The sequence below is a fragment of the Hypomesus transpacificus genome, unplaced genomic scaffold (assembly GCF_021917145.1).
Source record: "Hypomesus transpacificus isolate Combined female unplaced genomic scaffold, fHypTra1 scaffold_214, whole genome shotgun sequence".
Taxonomy (NCBI): Eukaryota; Metazoa; Chordata; class Actinopteri; order Osmeriformes; family Osmeridae; genus Hypomesus; species Hypomesus transpacificus.
In genome coordinates this window covers 219256-239893 of record NW_025813753.1, presented here as the reverse complement: position 1 = coordinate 239893, position 20638 = coordinate 219256, and the positions used below count along the sequence as shown (strand labels likewise).

The following is a 20638-nucleotide window of genomic DNA, read 5'->3' as shown; positions in this document are numbered from 1 at the left end:
CTGGGGGAGAGGACAGGAGGATGAGAGGCATGGGGACAGACGAGTGAGGAGAATAGTGAGAGTAAGATAGGCGTAGGTGTCTCTCTCCTCGCAGGTTGTCTGAAAATGCTGAGTGTCATGTACTTCCTCCGTACTATTTTCCAGGTAAGGCCTTTGCTTTATTCAATCAGAGTACAGGGCAAAACAGCTCTCTGTTTCTCTCTCCCCCTTGATCTCTCTCTACCTCGCTCTGTCTCTCTCCACCTCTCACTGTCTCTCTTATCTTATCTTATCTTTCTTGTTCTCCTTTTGCATTTATTAATGCATATGTTTTTACTGTACATGTAGTTTGTTGTTCCAGTAAGTAAGTGGGCTGGCTGGATGTACTACGCAATGACTCCATGTGTAGTCATGAGTTCCTCGTCTCTCATGCTGAACTAGAGAGCACAATCCTCAAGCATTGTTTACATTGTGTTGACTGTAAATGCTCCCTCGTCATTATACAGTTGAGTTTTGCATGGAGGTTTTTTTCATTTTTTTCATCTTAAGTTGGGAAATGCTTGCATTGAAAATGTATAGAAATCTTTTTAAATGTATTTGGGTTTTATATCAGAGGTTAAAGACAGAAATGGGTTGCTAGTCGGCTTACATTAGGTTTGTTTTTGTTTTCTGTCCACCCCAATTTTTCACCAGCCACCACTGATGTGTATGTGTGCGCGCATGCGTGTGCAATATTTACTCAAGTTAAGCAAAGTAAGGGTGCATGTTTATCTTGGAGAGTCTACTGAGGGAGCGTGGACATGGGTGTGTGGGGATTTCCAAGATTTTAAATCTGTTTGAACTGCGACTGATCAAGAGATTTATCCTGTCACTTTAAATGACCATCGGCCTCTGACCTATGGTATATGATTCCAGCAAGAAAACTAAGAGCATTCCTCCACAGTGCAGTGTAACCCTCAATGGAGTCAGATGACTCCATCGGTTTGGGAATTGCGCTATTACTCAGAAGGTTTCCGGTTCAATTCCCGGCCGTGTAACATTAAGTTGTGTCCTTGGGCAAGGCACTTCACCCTACTTGCCTTAGGGGGAATGTCGCTGCACTTACTGTAAGTCCCTCTGGATAAGAGCATCTGCTAAATGAATACATGTAAATGTAAACCTTAACCCTGATGGCTGGGGCAGGAGTTTGGGGCAGGAGGCTGGAGTTTAACCAAACACACTGACTCAGTGAGTGACAGATGGGTTGTCATGGGGTCCATTGGCTACTGAAGAGCTTAATTAAACTTTGTCTTTGAGAAGATTATTTATGAAATGCTGCCTTTGTTCTTCCCTTTGCTGTTGCCTCAAACTCCTCCACAGGCACATTGTTGTCCCAGAGAGAAAATGAATAAAGCCCTGAGATTCCCAGGGCGTATGTGCAGCTCCACTGATCTGACGTGAACACTCATTCTAGAACCCTGCCTTTATTCTGGAATAGTCATTCTAGAACCCTGACCTGCACAATGTAGAAGGTTAGCTCTAGTTAGCGATAGTTACCCATATCTTGCTACCAACTGAATGGCTAACCAGACCAGTATCTTGCTCATGTTTAGCCAAAAGTACAGTAAACAAGCTCCCTGATGAGATATCCCAGTAGTTCCACACACAGTTACCTCATTGAAACCAAACAGATCATTCTTAAGGATTCCAGAACCATTACTGATTACCTGTAGGGCTCCTGGCTGCTATCAACACTCAGAGAAACACGTCAGCTACAGAACTGCAGATGACAGTTGTTTATTATTGGTCTGGAATTAGAACACCTTTTACAAAAAAGAAGTATATTAAAGTATACTATAAGTCTACTAAAATATGGATAGTACACTTTTAGTTCAGTTTTGATATACTTTTAAGAAGCATGCTTAGCAAAGAGTTCACTTTTGATATACCTTTAAGAAGTATACTTAGAAAATAGTTCACTTTTGATATACTTTTAAGAAGTATGCTTCAAAACAGAAAATGATATGTATTTCTTCTGGATTAGGATGTACGTTTTCTATTATTAAACAGCAAAAACAGTCAAAATACTTTTAAAGTCCATTACAGGTAAACAAAATGTAGATCCATCTTGTATATTCTAATTATTCATGTCTAGGAAAATCTATTATGCATTGCACATTGAATCTTTTTTGGTACTGAAGCTTAACTTTAATTACTGCCAAAACATTTCTAAGCCCTATACTCTTATACTAGTAATTATCAATTGGAGTATTAATGGAAAAAAGCTACTTGAGAAAGAAGCAGGCAGAAGGGTTTCATTATGCATTGAAATGCAGTGAGAACATTTAGATTGCGTGGCTCATTGGCTGGTCAATTCACATGATGCAAGGCGGTAAATAGTGTTAAAATTTGCTGATAAATTTGACGTTTGTTCGGAATACAAATGTAACTTCATGAATTTCGTTTTTTAAATGTGTCTGCTTAGAATGGTAGTGTTTTGTTGTGTGTTAATTGTCATTGTTGTGCTGGTTTACCATTGTAACCATAAGTTAAATGTCTGTTACGTTTGATCATAAGAGCTGGATTTTTACTACATGAGTGTTTACACAGGAATTAGCTTTTTACAGCTAATTACCTGCAGTGTCACTTGGCGAGTGCCCACGTGACGTAAATCGGCGGAGTTTGAGGGGCCCCTAAACATTTAAATATATTAGTAAATCATAGTAAATGGACATTTATTGAGTCTACTTCTTGAAGTTCTTGCATTAATTGAAAGTGCACTTGAAAGTATTCCAAAGTTTACTTTGAGGTACTTAAGGAAGTATACTTCATGAACTGAAAGTGCACTTCACAGGTTAGAGTTTTCAAAGCTATACTATGAAGTACTTCAGGAAGTATACTTCATAAACTAAAAGTGTACTACACAGGCTACTTTACAGTATTCAAAAGTTAACCTCAAATACACTATAAATGTACTTTAAAGTGTACTAAATAACCTAAAAAGTGAGCCAATTCAGTTTACTTAGTACAAAAAGAGTATATAAATAAGTACACTGCTAGTAGCCTGACGTTGAATTTTTTTGTGGGCGGGGAAAAGTTGGGCTGAAAGCCAGGCTACACTGCTAGTATACTTTAAAGGGGCAATTGACTGGGTTTTTGGGGTATTTCACACTGTTCCTTAAGGTCTCCGAATAGGGTATGTAACATTGGTTGGGTTGAAAATGGCCCGGGTGCTGTTCTATGCCCTCTTACAGATCGTCTGAAATGTTCCCGGGAAAAAACACTAGCTTTTCTCCTTTTATGGTATGCTCATTAATATTTAGATAAGCTGCGCGCTGATTGGTTGGTTATCAACGAGTGAAGCTGGGAGCAAAAACGCAACACGGCCAACAGCAGCACTCGCTGAAACACTGAAGTTGGAGACTTGAAATAAAAACGCGCAAATAAATCTATTGTGTCTACACAACACTGTTTTCAACAGATTTACTATATAACATTTGAAATGATAACATTACTTGTTTCCACTTCTGTTGTTGAAGCAAACTGGATTGACTTAGGTGGGTAGAACATTAGGCTACAGCTTAGCAACCAAACGTTGTTGCAATCGTGATTCTACTCGGCTTCAGTTAGCTAGCTAGGCTAGCTCTAGATATCTTGCTGTAAAATAACATGACAAAGATCTGGACAAACATGCATCGTGAATTGTCGATTTTCATTACACAGGTTATTTATTTGAATGAAACACAGTCAGGAACATGAATCAACGTTAGCCCCATTGCCAATAAACTAGGCTAAATTATTACACATTCTATGCTCTTGCATTAACTAGCAAGCTAAACTTGTTAACATGCCTACAGTCTAGGTGTTACTAGTAACAGTTACTAGCAATGCTAATGTATCCTGTATCTAAAACCTGCCTTTCTCCAGTTCTTTCAAATAGATTATCTAGACAGGCGTTAGCAATAAGCCAGACTGCAGTTCGTTTTCTGGCTATTTTTCGGAAGCTTCCCTTCTAATGCCGACTACAGCTAGTCTAGCTAGAGTCATTTGATGTGTGTAGAAACGTATTTAGCATTCTACCTGGTATGCCATATACAGGAAACGTTAGCATTGCTAATAACTGTTAGCACAACATCTTACTGTCCTTATAGCTTGCGGTTGCAATGAGCATACGTTGGAACAGCACCTCCTTTCCAGGTTCAGCTTCCTAGCATATCCTGCTTGAAATTGTCCAAGGTTGTCAAAACTGTCTTGGGTGAAATGTTCAGAGCAAATGAATGATTGAGTGTCGAACTTCGCCTGGATCTTCTCATAGACAACAGCAGCCATGCCTGTTGAATGTTTGGCTCCTTGGGAAGACTGTAAGTGTTAGCCTTCCCTGTACTGTACAGCCTGGAACACAGCATTTACGACCGTGGTCCATAATCAATATCCTTGTTATAATTCAAAACGTTCTTCTTTGTAATTCCTTATAAGTAGCCTACACAGAGCAGCGCGCAGCTAAACTAGTATCGGAGATAGACGCTACCTCTGGTTGGTCTGGATGTAAATTCTGGGGCGTGACAAAGATACAGACCAGAGCCAATAAGAGGGCGATCACCGGTCCTACGTAGGACCGGTGGCTTTGTTGAAAAGCTAGCGTTTTACAGCCAAATTTTTTCTTTTTGAGATTTGAATAGGAAAGAGGTGTCAATAGACTTTGATATTCACGGTATGTTCAGTTTACCCTCCGAACTGTCGTTTTTCAACAATGACAAGGTCAAATCGGTTTTGCAGTCAATTGCCCCTTTAAGTATCATGATAATAGTATACTTGTTATACTTATGTATACTTACAAATTAAACTTGAAGTATACTTCTTTTTCTTAAGGGACAACATGAAATAACTAAAACATTTACAGTTTTATACTGCTGACTGAACATTTTGTGTATATAGTCCAGTTTTGTGTATGCATGAAGGCCTTAATTTTCTCAGTCCAGTTAGTTTTATAGTGTGACTGGTTTAGTTTTTCAAGGTCACGTTGATTGTACTCATGCAATGGTTAAGTGTTAGTTGCGTAATTGGCTCGCCTGTATTCCCTTGGTAAGACTGTTGGCACTCATTCAACCATCTGTGACACTGAATGTTGTAGCCGGGTTTTTGGGGTTGTCTCAGCAGGACAGCTTTAAAGCTGCATGTGCTGTTTTCCTTTACAGGGTCAATAAAGATAGTTTGATTTGGATCAAGGGCTTATGCCTATTATACATGCGCCACTGAACATATCCATGATGTAGAAGCTGTTAAAAATCTTGTTTTGCTATGAAGCAGGATTTACAGAAACATACACTTGAGATGAAGATACAACTTGACATAGTTGTTGAGGTGCTACACAGCCTCCTCAGGGTTAGGGTTAGGGTTAACAGGCAGGTTTCTGCCCTGTCATGCACCCCAGACATCCCTCCAGGTCTATTTAAAGACAGGCTTCTTAGTGCTTCTGTTCCGTGGCGTTTAAGCACTGCTCTGCCAGGCCTCCAAGGGAGTAGATTAAAACTCTAGAGATCCGAGAAGCAGGAATTGCAGGAGGCTGTGTTGTTTACTTTCATGGAAACCTTTAAGGACTGTGGGTTGTATCAGGGCTAGTTAGTGCAGGTAGGCCAATATATATATATATATATACACACATACTCGTAAGGACTTGGCTAAGACCCCCCCCCCCCCCCACACATACAAATAATATTCAAAGTTCCCCCAAGGGGTATAGGCTGCAATGGGAGATAACCAAGATGACAAAACATTTTGGGCAAGAGGGAGCAGCCAGGGTTAGGGTTAGGGTTATAGAAGGGTGGGTGCGATGAAAAAGAGGACCGTACAGTGTGAAAGCGAGTGTGTGTAGGAGTGTGTGTGACCATGGGAGCTGTGCTGAGCTGGGTAGTGGCTCGCTTCTGCAGTCTGATTCTGAACACAGTTGGAATATTAGGCATCTGGAGGGTAAGATGACCAAAGTAGTGTGTGTGAGGTGTGTGTGATTGTTATAAAGACATGTGGCTGTGTAAAGGCATGTGTTTGTCATAAAAATGAATTGTGATGTTAGATACCTGTACGCCTAACCCTAAACCTGTGCAAACAGAGAGAAAGGGTGACTGATACTCAGTTCAGTTACAAATACACGGGAGAGACAGAGCAATCACTAATATTGATTGAACTGACATAACATTGGTTCATCCAGGGGGTATTCCAGAAAGCAGGTTATGCAACATAACCGGGTAAGTTAACCCACCAGCTGATTCACAATGTTGCAGCAACCTACTGGCAATGTTGCTACAACGTTGGGTGTCAGCTGGGGAGTTACCTTACTCGGGTATGTCACATAACCTGCTTTCTGGAATACCCCCCATGTTTACTTGTATGTTGTGTTTGTTTTTATGAATTATCTTAAGCATCTTACTTTCAATGCTCTAAATGGACCATTTCTGGGACTGTTGAATGTTCCCGTGGTTCACAGCAGTGTGTTTTATCAGGAGACGTACTGAGCTAATCTTACAATCTTAGCCGCATTAAGCTAAGCTTTCCTCATCTCTGTGTCTCTTTCCTTCATGCTTCCCTTTCTGTTATTTCCTCAGCCTCAGGACGCTCTAGAAGACTCCCTCCAGCACGGGGTAAATCTGTGTCTGGAGCAGGGAGACCTGGGTCAGCAGCAGGGAGACCCTCATGATTGGAGCAACAGGACCGCCGGCAGTGTGTCAGAGGATTACTTTGACTCACGCTCGTGGCACAGCGACACGCTGTCGGACCTGGGTCCAGATGGCTTTTCAGTGATGCTGGACATGGACGAGCTACACACTGAGTGGCTCCTGGACAGCAGCAGCTGCCACACACTGGCTGACCACACACTGGCTGACCCCACTCTGGCTGACCCCACTCTGGCTGACCCCACACTGGCTGACCCCACGCTGGGTGACCCCACGCTGGCTGACCCCACGCTGGGTGACCACACACTGGGTGACCACACACTGGGTGATAGCAGGGCCCGGCGCAGGGAGTCCGCCTCCAGCCCCAGGGAGACTCCTAGAGACGTACTCAGAGCAGGGAGAGGCACAGCCAGCACAGAGAAGCACTGCATTACGTCCCTAAATAACACCAGCACAGTGACAAACAGGCCAAACACAGACACACACTCTCTACGCTGCACACAAACATCCCGCACAAATGTTCCAGACCAGCACTGCACAGATAGACAAGGCATAGACACACACAAAGCTGTAGTACAACACCAACGCACAAAAAATCACGACTCTGGACAGCAAAACAGCAGAGAGATGCATGACACTTCTACACACAACAGGGATATTCAACACCAGCACAACGCAAGCGACCACAACACTAACACTCCACACCAGCACAGCACAGAGGTACACTTCTCACAAGGCACAGACACATGCAACATACAGATAGACAGCTCAGAGGATAGAATTTCAGAGGCTCAACAGCAAAACACAGAGAAACATCATACAGATTTACATAACTCAAACGGAGCAGACCAACTTAGCACAAACACAAAATATGACTTCTTGATTCAAAATTACACAGAACCTGTGCCAACTCATACTGTAAATGAACAAAATTCAGAAAAAAACTGTCATCCTCAGTTTACAGTGAAACTTGATAATCAAATTTCCTACATATCAAACATCCCAGAAACTTCCAAACACTCACAGCAGACTGAGGAGGCCGTTAACACAGGAAACGGGAGCTGTCCCTTGGAATTATACACAGAGGCGGGACTGCCTTTTTCATTAAGCGTTCTAAACCCATCTTCCCCTGCACCGGACAGGACGAGGGTTCGTCCACCTGGATCCCAGTTCACCCCACCTTTCCCACTTACCAGGCGAGATGGAGATGGTTTTACCTGCACTCAACAACAAAATCGAGGGCATAAACAACAACAAACCCAGAACTCAAGTTCCCAGGAGGTTTGCTCAGGGCAGAGTCTGATCCCTGAGCTCCAGGCCCAGGGGGACGCCGGCCTGGGCTCACCCAAGGGAGAGGAGCATATTTCAGGGCAGAGGGAAGGTGGGGGGGGGCTGGGTGTCCCCACTGAGCCCCAGCCTGGTTGGGATCAGATACAGTTTGACACTGAGGAGGAGTTTAAGGAATGCGTCATTACCAACCCCCACATAGACACAACTTTCCACTGTGATAGCTCAAGGTTGGAGACCTCCTCTCAGCTGTTATTGGAGACCAGAGCAGAAGAGGGGAAGTCATACCATTCCCTGTCCTGGGAGAGAAAGAGAGATGAAGCTGAGGATAATATTTACCTTCAGCAGGGGCAGGATATTGTAGCAGAAAGCACAGCTCATTCCTCAGAGTCACGGTCCAACACTGGAACGTCAGCAGAGCACAGTAGAGGGCATCAGAGCTCCAGAGAAACAGAGCAGCCTTGCAGCCCTAGCGGGGTCTTCCTTGAACTCTCTCTCGACACAAACGTAAACTTGACACAGTGTGAGTTTAGCACAACTAGTAGAAGGTCAACTGAACCAGCCAAGACTGGATCCATTCACAGCTCAGAACCTGCAAGCTCAGTTCCAGAGCAACCAAAGCTGAATCGCACCCCTCCACCCCCCTGTCACGTCAAGGCCTCTCCCCACTCCTTCTCAGACTCCAACAACAACACTAAACCCAGCAAGTGTTCATCTAATGGTGACGTGGTGACCAGAGGGAGGTCCTTGGAAGACAGCAGGTTTGAGGACAGAAAGAAATCTGCCCCCTCTGTCCTGACAGACCCTGCAACTTTTACCCTTAACCCCCCCAGCATATCCAGGACATCCACTTCAGTGGACTCCCATCTCCTGAAAGACCTCCAGGACTCGGAGGAGTTCCTGGCCTCCCTGGACCACGAGGCCTACTGGAGCAGCGAGGACTCGGCCGTGTCGGTAGACCACACTGAGGGAGACCCGTTCAACTCAGCGGACGTGGAAGAGGTGGTGAAGTGCCAGGAGGACGGGGGTCTGGATGCCAACATCATCCCCCAACAGGGAGGCTGCAGGGAGGCTGAAGAGGTACATCATTCTAACCGCGCCAAGTCCTCATTTGTCTCTCAGTCAAACTCACTCATAAGGGAATGCCTCAAACCCACAGCCTCATATTTAGAGACCAGAGATTTCCTATTAGAAGGCGTAGACAAAGAGGAATGGCAACACAGCTCCCACCCACATAAACCTTCTGTAGACAGAGAGGGCTGCAGTTCACCTGAAGAGGAGTACACTCTGGCTGAGGAGTTCTGCTGCTACATTCCTCCTGGCCCTCATAGTGGACAGCATGGCGCCAGGATCGTGAGACACCCTGACATTAGCCTCAGCCTGCTCTCCATCAGCAGCCTCGAGCCAATCGTAGAGGACGAGCGTTCCCAGGAGAACTCTGGGATTGTGGAGGATGAGGACAAAGTGGAGGATGAGGAAAGTAGAGAGTCTGCTATAATAAGGCCTGTTGAGGAGGAGGAAGGGAATGTTGCAGAATTCTCAGAATCTTCTAAGAATCATTGTCATTCTGAGGGTGGCAAGGAACACTGGTCAGAACATCGGCCAGATCCTCAAATATCTGAACCTGATGACTTTCAGTTTACAAAAGTACCCCAGGACAGAGAGATGGGTAGCAACAGGCACTTCAGCCCGACCTCCATGTCCTGCGACTTTGACACAACCAGCATCAACAGTGAGGAGACAGAAGAGTCCAGTTTGGACACAAATGTGTGCAAACAAATAAAAAAGAGTAAGGTTAAGGCCAGCCAGTTAGGCTCCAAGTTCTCCGTCTTTGCCAAGATGCCCTCTTTCAGAAAGGGCAAAAGTTTTAAAACCAGAAAGGGAGAGAGTTCACCCCGGGAGTCCCCTGATGGGCATTCTGATCCCTCCTTCTACAAATCCCTCATAGCGGAGCAGGGCAGGAAGCAGAAGGGGCAACAGGGGGACAACTCTGATGACGAGGTCTTCATCAAGGGAGACATCCACAACCAGACTGTCCAGAATGCCTTTTGCCCTTGGCGCTTCGAGACAGAAGAGGAGGACTATGGCTTCTTTCCCTCCACACCACGCACACGCCATGTCCAACAACTTTTCATCCAGACCTCCAAGGGAGGAGAAGACACAGGGGAGGGTGCTCTCAGACCAGAAAGCCTTCACCTCAGCCAGGCTCAGACAGCCGAGGCCCTGGGATATAAGAGGAGCAACGACGGCCTCACCCTGCGCATGCGCATAGCTCAGGCTCACAGGTCGTTGTCCAGCCTGTTTGAGTTGCGCTCCGTGGAGCCTGAGGAGCAGGCAAACGCCGGGATGGAGAGCGAGTCGGTGAAACAGTCGTGGAAGAAGTTAATGAAGGAGTCAGAGATGCCCAGACGGACAGTGTCTGTACCAGACGCAGAGAGCAGCAAGGACATCATGCAGAACATCAGAGACCATGCTTCCAGCTTGGACAAGCTGAGTGTCCCTGGGTCACCCTCCAGTCTTAGAGGCCAGCGTCACACTGACCCTCTGTCCAAGAGGTGCATCCCACAGGACAAGGGGGAAGACTGCCTTCAGGGGTGCAGGTCCGAGGGTGAGAGGAGGAAAGGCCTACCCAAAGGTCTGTCCATCGCATTCTCAGACTCTGGTCCTCCTTCCTCGGCCACTCCCCTGTCGCCCTTGAGCACTGCCTCCGTAGAAGCCCTAGCCAATCAGCTGCCTTCATGCTGGGCCAGGTCACCAGCGACGTCAGAGAGTTCGGCAGGCACTCCCGTGAGACCCATGAGTCCCAAGCCCTGCAGCCCCCGGCTGGCTGCCCAGCGCAGGTCCCACTCAGCACGGGCTCTGTCCCTCCTCTTCATGGGCCAGTCCGCCAGCGTGGAGGGCCTGACCAATCCCCCGGAGAGACCCAAGACCCTGAAGCCCCGAGCGGGGCCCCTCGGGGTGGCGGGGCCCCTGGGGATGGCGGAGCCCCTGGGGATGATGGGGCCCCTGGGGATGGCGGGGCCCCTGGGGATGGCGGGGCCCCTGGGGGCCTCCCTCAATCCCCTGGAGATTGCAGACAGTGGTGGGAACAGCCAGTCCCAGATCAGCCTGCTCACCTCTATGTCCATCAATGAGTTTGAGGTAAGACAGAACAAAATGCCATGGAAGTCTGAAATATGGACAACTATGAGATAACAATGTATGGCCCCTAACAGTACACAAATGTATGGATCTCTTTTAATTACATTCAAAACTGTAACTCTAAAACATCACCAAAACAACTAGGATATTTTAATGCCCAAGGCATTCTCTAACACACATGCATCTTCAAATCAAAATAACACCCCAGACACAGTTGTCATTTGATCATATGACTTTCTATGAGAATATGAGAAAAGGGAAACATTGTCATGACATTCAGTTTGGGTTCCCTCTTGTTTTGTTCTCCATTAAGATAGAATGGCCTGCCTGTTTTTCTGATGAACATCATTGTAAATCGAAAAGATAAAAGAAGCCTTGTTTAGCCCTCAATCAAGATGCTGGGGAGCTGCCAGCTCCCTTTAACTGCCCCCAGCCAGCTCACCCCCAGAATATAAAACAGTTCATCCATCCTCTCTCCACTCTTGCAGTATGTGTGTGCACTTGTGTGAACATTCTTGTTTGTGTGTCTGTATGTGGGGATACAGAACAAGAACCTCTTTATCCTTCCTCCTCCTTTCTTGCTTTCATTCCCAAAGAAAGGGACCAGGAGGAGTAAATAAGCAAAGTCAGCTCTTTCTTCCCTCCAGAGGGCTGTCACTAGGGAGAGTTAACCGTCTCGTTCTCTTGTTCCTCCATTAACTTTGGTAACAACCTCAGCTACCACACCACGTGTAGCAGGACAGCAGTAGGTACTACCCCTCTAGTGGTAACAACAGGTAATACACCCTCTGGTGGTAACAGCAGGAAATACCCCCTCTAGTGGTAACAACAGGTAATACCCCCTTAGTGGTAGCAGCAGGGTCGTGCCGGGGTTTAGCTAGGACAGGTTAAAGCTTTATTATTTGTAGTGCTGTCAGTTAAACGCGTTATTAACGGTGTAACGCAAACCCATTTTAACGGCATAATTTTTTTTCTCCGCAAGATTAACTTTCTTTTTGGCCTATCAAACTTTGTAGTTTTTTCACATGGTGTTAAAACAACTAGTAACGTTAGAAAAACTACAAAACCACACCGGATCTAACGAGACCGGAAACAAAACAACAGGCACTGGTTGAAATGCAGACAACACACTTGTTTGGGCTTGCGAGCCGGCCAAAGAGTAGTAGGCTAGCGTTATGTTATAAGTGGAAGGCGAGCACAAGACGCCGACATGGATGCCAATAAGATTCTGAATGGAAAGTTTACTTTAAAAAAGCTGCCAAATGGTTCCATTGACAAGACCAAAGTGATCTGTGTGTTTTGTCGTTGTGAACTGAGCTATCATTGCAGCACGTCCAGTCCCAGCATGGAACACAGAAGGTGTCTGAAATACCACTTGATGCAGGGCTGCCAACTCTCACGCATTGGCTGTGAAACACACGCATTTCAACCAGTTCACACACTCTCACTCCACACCTTGAATTTCTCACTCTGAAAAGGCAACGCTAACCAAGTAGCCCTGCTAACGTTACAAACAGTAACAGACGAGGCGCAAGTACTTACTGTAAGTCGCTCTGGATAAGAGCGTCTGCCAAATGACTAAATGTAAATGTAATGTAAGTACACGGAGTGAAGCAACATAGATACGCGAACACCCGTGAAAACTCGCCTGGGGGGGTGCTTTGCAGCAACATTTTGGTTGGCCCCACCAAATCTCACTCCAAGGTTTTTGGATACCACAACTAAGAACAAACTTACTGCAGCCATAGATAAACGGGTGGCTACTGCATAGGCCTGTTAACGTTGTGGAGGGAAAAAAAAATATCAAGGTACATTTAAAATAGATAAAAATGTGCGATTAATTGGGAGTTAACTGACATTAATGCGATTAATCGTGATTAAATATTTAAATCGTTTGACAGCACTAATTATTTTATAGCTTTATATTGATGGGCATAGGAAATGTCAGAGTAAGTTGAGTGTATAATGCATCAGTGAAGTAAACTGAAGTGATTTAACAAGTGTATATGTAAGAGCAGTGATTGTATCATACCTGTATTTAATGTGCTTTAAGCACCAATACATGATGAGTCTTATACAAAACAATTAAACTTTGAAACAGCAGACATAAAACATACCTATATTTCTAAATTGTCAATAGTACAATGCTGCAACTGGATGTTTTATTACTTCTACATGCAGTTTGTTTATAATAAGGCGGCATCTCGGTCATTAAAGTTAATAAACCAGTGAAATGTTCATTCAAAAGGCCACACAAGATGGCCGTAAACCAGCCAGCCAATCAGGAGGAAAAAGTGCAGCAGACAGGAAGCTTCACGGGACTGCCCCGGTGAGATCTACACCAATGAGACGCGGTCACCGGATTGGTAGTGACGACCTGTGGATTGAGGAAGAGAAGCAACGGCAGTGTGCGCTACGTCGAGCGGTGAGGGGCAGCGTGGGACAGCTGAACACCCACTTATCTGAAGATCTGGAGAAAGTAAGACCACCGTGACAGACTCCACAGCAAGATGGAAGTCCCCTCCTCCTTCCTGGTCTTCCTTCTCTTTTTCATCTGCCAGACAGTCTTCTTCTCTTTTCAGTTTTGTTTTTTGTTCTTTTTTTGTCCTCTTTATGTCTTTCATGTCCTGCTGTTTAACTGTCAGCCACATCTCAACACAGTTCATCTCCTCAGCAAAGCTTTATTCAAATATATGATTGACATATTGCCAAATGTGTTTTTTAAACATTAACCAACAGTATACAAATGTGAAGTAAAAAAAAAAGGCCCAATTCAATCCCCAGCTTTGCTTTCTCCCCAGGCCCATGCCCGAGTCTCCCTCTCAGCCACGGAGGCACTGCGGACCATGTACAGGCTATCTGGGACGCCCCTTAAGGCCCACTGCTTCTCCCAGAGCACCCCTGTAGGACTGGACTGCCTTGGCTGGAGAAGACGCCCCTCCTACCACTGTAAGTAGCCTTCCTCCATGTAGCATAGTGATAGTTTATATTTAGTCATTTAGCAGACGCTCTTATCCAGAGCGACTTACAGTAAGTACAGGGACATTCCCCCCGAAGCAAGTAGGGTGAAGTGCCTTGCCAAAGGACACAACGTCATTGGGCCAGGCTGGGAATCGATCTCGCAACCTTTAGATTACTACCCCGATTCCCTCACCGTTCAGCCACCTGACTCCCATGGTAGCATTATTACCCATAGAGCAGGGTTAAATTGCATGGTAGAGCTGTATTTACCATAGAACAGGGAAATATAGCATGGTAGAGCTGTACTTACATGCCAGCAGCTTCCATTGAGCAACAACTTTATTTGTCCCTGCAAACTCTGAGCCCAGACCAGCAACGTAGTTCTGTACTCTAACCAGCAGGAGGCAGCACATTCACTGTATTCTGAGTAAATAGTTGACATGTAAGGCAGCACATCCACTGTATTCTGAGTAAATAGTTGACATGTAAATGCACATTAGCACCTGACTACCCCTCCCCCCCTCACAATTATTTATAAACCATGAAGAGCTTCAGGACTGCCATGAAGACGTTGTTCTGCATTAGTGGCGCTTTTCCATCTTACTGAGTCCAGGCCTCTTGGGGATGGACACAGTGCTTGAGCTGTCTGGTTATTCTCTCTGTCTTCTGGTGCTGAAGGGCGGGAGGGTAAAGATAAACACACTCTATTAGGAATGTATTTGCAACACATTTTAGTTCCTTATTCAGGGCAGTTGGATAGCTTGGTGCTTGTTTCCTCCTCTTGTGAGCGTGTGAGTGTGTCTGGGGAGTTAGGGTTAGAGCACGGATGTGGTGACTCAGTTAGGGTTAGGGTTAGGGTATGGATGTGGTGACTCGGTTAGGGTATGGATGTGGTGACTCGGTTAGGGTATGGATGTGGTGACCCGGTTAGGGTTAGGGTATGGATGTGGTGACTCAGTTAGGGTTAGGGTATGGATATGGTGACTGGCTCAGATTGGACAGAGGGGAGCTGAGGAAGTGATATTACTACATATCAATGACAGGTAGCTTTTACATAGTTACAGTCTGTAGCGACACACACACACAGATACAAAACAATACAAGCAGTTACAAAACAGACATGCGTGCAGGGGTTGGTGTACATGGGTGTGTGAGTGTGTGTATATGGGTGTGTGTGAGTGTGTGTATATGGGTGTGTGTGTATGAGTGTGTGTATATGGGTGTGCATTTGGGCTGCAGAATTTATTGAATTTAATCACAATCACGATTTTGGCTTCCCACGATCAAATTCCCGTGATCGAGGATATTTAAAATGCGTCATAAAATGATTTTCTTTTGTTATTTTTTGTTTTTGTTTTTGTTTACTAAGATATATTTACACAATTTAAAATGGAAAAAAATGCCCTGTTGAAGTTTTGTTACATTTTCTTAATTAGTTTTTATATTACATTTCAAAAAATTATATTTTTGTACATGTTTGTACATTAGCAGGAATGTAGCACAATATGGATATGAAAGCACACTGTAATATATATTTTTTAATTACCACACTTTTTCTGTAAATTATACGTGTTTTTTCTGTATTTCTGAATTACAGGAAATACAGATAAAAAGACAATGGCAAACTGTAAATTTACAATTTTACATAAGAATTACAGCCAAATGTTGCTACTTAAAAATACACTCAAATGTCTTCTTTTTTTTTACAAATATTAATAAAATGTTCACGAAAATGTTCTGTTAAAACACAACTTCACTTTATCAAAACTAGCAATTTTAATAGTTATTTTGTAGATATTTACTTTCATCCTACGGACAAATAACTTATTAACATAATTTTTGGTTTAGACATAGGAACCTTGAACTGTGAACTGAGCCCGGGTAGTTGACGTCATGCAATCCCAGCATGCACCAGTCAATATCAAAGACTACAAAGCCTGCAAAAGCCTTTTTGGGGCTATCTCGTTGTTTATGATCATTGACCAATGCACTTATAGTAAAGCTCTCTCTTGGAAGTCGCATTTGATAAAAGCGTCTGCTAAATGAATAAATGTAAAGACGCCAGAGTTGGACGAAGATAAGTTGATTAGATAGTTGTGGAGCGGCAACGCTCCTGTTACCCAGAATGCAGCAAGCTGAAAAGCTACAGAGTTAAAGGTTTAAACTTAGTTAGATAAGCATTGTTTGGAGTTTTGTGTTCATTCTGTTTAGATATGTGTAATGTGATGGTCTGTAGTTTGGATAAATTAAGTGTTCACCCTGAGTGTGAATGTTGTCTAGTTAGATGCCGATCTAACTTGTCTTTTAAATTGACCTGCGACGAAATATAATATTGTCCAATTTGTGCAGTTAATCGGCACTACAGGTGTAAATTGAAGCGTCGGTAATATCTGCAGTATGGATACTGTTTACAGCATCTGAATGCTGCGTGTTGTGCACACGAGTTGCTTTGAATGAACATGTTAAATCATTATAACTTAATTTGGCTTTAATCATTATTTTTATTGATTGAAAAAGCTTTTTTTTTTCAGTTTTTTTACAGAGAAGTTATATTAATAAAAGTAATGTTTACCGGCAAAGAACAACCTGTAATGTGATATTACAGATATATCTCGTACTGGAAAATTACAATTATTTTACGGTTAATTGATGTTAATGAAAAAACATTTGTTAACCGTAATTTAATGGGTGTAATCTGGCGTCCCAGCTGCCAGATTGTTCATGTTTTTTTACACCGTTTTTTTTTTAAATCAACAAATAATCATGATAATTAATCGTGATCTCAATATTATTCAAAATAATCATGATTATCATTTTGTCCATAATCGTGCAGCCCTACTGTGCATGTATGAGTGTGTGTACATGGGTGTGCGTGAATGAGGCAACAGAGTTTCACAGTTTGGTACGTGCTCTTGAGCATCACAGTTCTTCTGGGAGCAGGTGAATGGGCTGGATCTTCTCCTGAAATTGAAGCATTGAGGCATGGATGTTGAGCTGTAGTTAGAAGGACATGCCCTAAATTCCTGTCAGGGACTTCGCTTGTGACAACAGAAAGTTAAGATCTTTATTTTCCACACACATGGTGTCAGAGGCTGCCACATGGTGTCACTTAGAGAGCATCCTTCATCTTCTAGTTAAGTTAAGAACATGGAGTTCTGTCCTCGTCTCACTGATGACTGAGTGAAGAGTTAATCATCCTACAGAAACAGATAGTGGATGGTCAGTTACAGGACCAGGGTGAGGGCCTGGGTTGAGGGACCGGGGTGAGGGCCTGGGTTGGGGGTGAGGGACCGGGGTGAAGGCCTGGGTTGGGGGTGAGGGCCCAGGGTGAGGGCCTGGGTTGGGGGTGAGGGCCCAGGGTGAGGGCCTGGGTTGGGGGTGAGGCCCAGGGTGAGGGCCTGGGTTGGGGGTGAGGGCCCAAGGTGAGGGCCTGGGTTGGGGGTGAGGCCCAGGGTGAGGGCCTGGGTTGGGGGTGAGGGCCCAAGGTGAGGGCCTGGGTTGGGGGTGAGGACCCAGGGTGAGGGTCTGGGTTGGGGGTGAGGGCCTGGGTTGAGGTGAGGGCCTGGGTTGGGGGTGAGGGACCTGGGTTGGGGGTGAGGGCCTGGGTTGGGGGTGAGGGACCGGGGTGAGGGCCTGGGTTGAGGGTGAAGGACTCCATTTACATGTTGGGTTTATTTGCATTTTAGGAAATTGTATCAAAATTGGAGTAACTAAAATAACGCTCACTGTGATTACAGAATATATTTGTGTGTATGTGTACAGATTTGATTGTACTGGGCCAGCCTCTTGCACTCTCTCCAATGGAATTAATAAGTACGTGTGTGTGTGGCTGCCTAAGCTGATTCCTCTCTCAGACAGGATACCACATCCCTGAAGCCCTGTCGTCCCTGGCAGGTTATAAAGCACAGGAAGCTTTAGCCTTGACTGTCAGCTCTCATCAGCCCCTCCTCTAACCACACAAAGACACACACACAAGCGCACACACACTCATGAATACACCCATACCCAGACCACACATACTTTTTCTCTATTTCAGAAACACACACGCCTACAAGCACACACCCAAACACACACAACATGACTAGAGCGTTGGTGCTTTAGAAGCAGCGGGGGAGGGGGGGGCAAGGGGGTACCCTGACAGGCAGAGAGGTCTGCATCAGATCTCCTTGCTTAGTGACAATAGAGGAGCCATCAGCCTCTATTCCAACCCAAATGACGCAGCAGAGCCAGGGAGCCCCCCTAAAAGAGCCCCAGTGATGTCAGTCTGAAGCCGTGTGTGCAGACGAGCGAGAGCAACACCGAGCAAGCAGGAGAGAGAGGGAGGACGAGGCAGAGAAAGGGAGGGAGGGAGGCTCTGCATTCGACGAGAGCAGAAGAGAGCAGCAGAGACGCTGAGACCAGGGTCTGACAGCTTTAGCTACCACGGAAGATAGAGGATAGCTCCAGACTACAACACTCTTCACCTGCCTTTGCCCACCTTGCTCACTGTGAGCTGAGGTGGGAAGAACCTAGCTGCCCCCGCCCTGGACCAGAACCTCCAGAAACACCACTTGTGGACTCTGCTGCCCACTTGGAGTGCTTGGCTGCCCAGTGCATCAGGGGTGGTTGTGGGCTCGGGTTAAGACTAGGGCCAGGACTAGGGATAGACCCAGGACTAGGACTAGAACTAGGGCCAGGACTTGGGCCAGGGGTAAGGCTACGGCTAGGCCTGGACTCGGGCCAGGACTAGGACTAGGGCCAGGACTTGGGCCAGGGGTAAGGCTACGGCTAGGCCTGGACTCGGGCCAGGACTAGGACTAGGGCCAGGGCTACGGTTCCGGCTAGTCCAGGACCAGGGCCAGGGCTAGGCCAGGGCTAGGCCAGGGCTAGGCCAGGGCTAGGGCTAAGCCAGGGGGGCAGCTACCGCGGGGCAGCATGAGGACCCAGCAGGGCTCAGAGGGGCCTCTCCCTGGCAGCAGCAGTGGCAGCTCTGGACTCTCTCCTGGCTCCGACTCCGACAGCAGCCCCAACACCAGTGGGGGAGGAGGAGGGGACATGGGGCTGGGGTGTGGGAGAGACGGGGGAGGAGGAGGGGAAGTGGGCCTGGGATGTGTGGGAGACAGAGGAGGAGGTGGCAGTCTAGGAGCGACTCTCAGGGGGGTCTTGTCACGATACTGGAGCCTGGAGAGTCTGCACTCTACCACAGGTAAGGCACGGGTGCCTCACACTCTTAAACACACACACTCATACACACACACACTCATACACACACACTCATAGACACCCACTCATACACACACACACAAATGTAATGAAAACACATTTGTATGTGAGTTGCCTCATGTCATTGATTAGAATGGGGGTTGCTTTTGGCTGTGGGGAGGCTTGTTGTATTTATAGGGGTGGCTTGCTGTGTCTATAGGGGTGGGCTTGTTGTGTCTATAGGGGTGGGCTTGTTGTGGCTATAGGGGTGGAATTGTTATGTGTATAGGGGTGGGATTTGTTGTATGTACAGGGGTGACCTTGTTGTGTCTATAGGGGTGGGCTTGTTGTAAGCAGGGGAGTCAGATGGCTGAGTGGTTAGGGAATCGGGCTATTAATCAGAAGGTTGCTGGATCGATTCCCGGCTGTGCAATATGACGTTGTGTCCTTGGGCAAGACACTTCACCCTACTTGCCTCAGGGGGAATGTCCCTATACTTACTGTAAGTCGCTCTGGATAAGAGCGTCTGCTAAATGACTAAATGTTAATGTAATGTAAGTACAGGGGTGGGCTTCTTGTATGTACACGGGTGGACTTGTCTATTTCACCCTATGAAGCTGGTCTTATTGTGTCTATAGGGGTGGACTTGTTGTGTTTATAGGGGTAGGCTTGTTGTGTTTATAGGGGTAGGCTTGTTGTCTGGGAAGGGTGCTTGTTGTGTCTATTAGGGTGGCCTTGTTTTGTGTCTATAGTTGGGCTTTTGTGTCTACAGGGGTGGGACTGCATTCAGCAACCGATGCAAACAGTATTATCTTCCCAGGTCTTGTCAACATGCTCTTGTTAATGACATTTAAATACTGTACTGACTAAATTAGTGAGTCAGAAGGGTAAATCTTGTTTCCAAGGCTAACACTATTAGCTACATCAACCACTGTAACTTGTGGAAAATGCCAACACTGTTAGCTACATCCACTATTATAACAATTGGAAAAGGCAAACACTGCCAGCTGCATCAAACCTTTTCCTTCTCATCAAAAAGCGGCATAATGACTGGTTCTAATCAGCAGTACCATGGTTATGACTACAGTAGGGTGGATTGTTTTCAGACTGATGGCTTAAAATACTTACACTGCTGGTGTAGACTGAGTTTAGTAGGCTAGTATTGGTATGGTGAAATGTGTGTGTGTTAGTGGGTTTGCCTGTGTGTGACTTCATAAATGTGCATGTGTGTTATAGTGTTAAATGGGAGTTTTAGAGAGTGGCAGTATGGTGAGAGACCTTACATACACCTTATGTACGTGGACATGCACACACACACATGCATGCACACACATGTGAGATACAGTGGTACCCTAACCCTAACATGTTTCAGACATACATAGCATCTGCTCTCCCTCTCTATGTATCCTACCCTGTCTCTCCCTCTCTATCTGTCCCACCCT

The 20638-nt window shown here is 45.7% G+C and overlaps 1 protein-coding gene across 3 annotated transcripts in view; it reads left to right on the top strand.

Moving 5' to 3' along the window:
* Positions 1 to 20638, top strand: part of LOC124462464 (rho guanine nucleotide exchange factor 4-like) — a 49624-nt gene that overhangs the window by 10258 nt on the left and 18728 nt on the right. For 2 of the 3 annotated variants that reach the window (XM_047014038.1, XM_047014039.1), the window contains exons 3-5: positions 6558 to 11054; positions 13303 to 13533; positions 13856 to 14003. In XM_047014038.1, the coding sequence (XP_046869994.1) occupies positions 6558 to 11054; positions 13303 to 13533; positions 13856 to 14003 (4876 nt within the window). Of the gene's footprint in view, positions 1 to 6557; positions 11055 to 13302; positions 13534 to 13855; positions 14004 to 18333; positions 19201 to 20638 lie in introns of those variants that run through there. The other variant, XM_047014040.1, reaches the window with a different exon arrangement.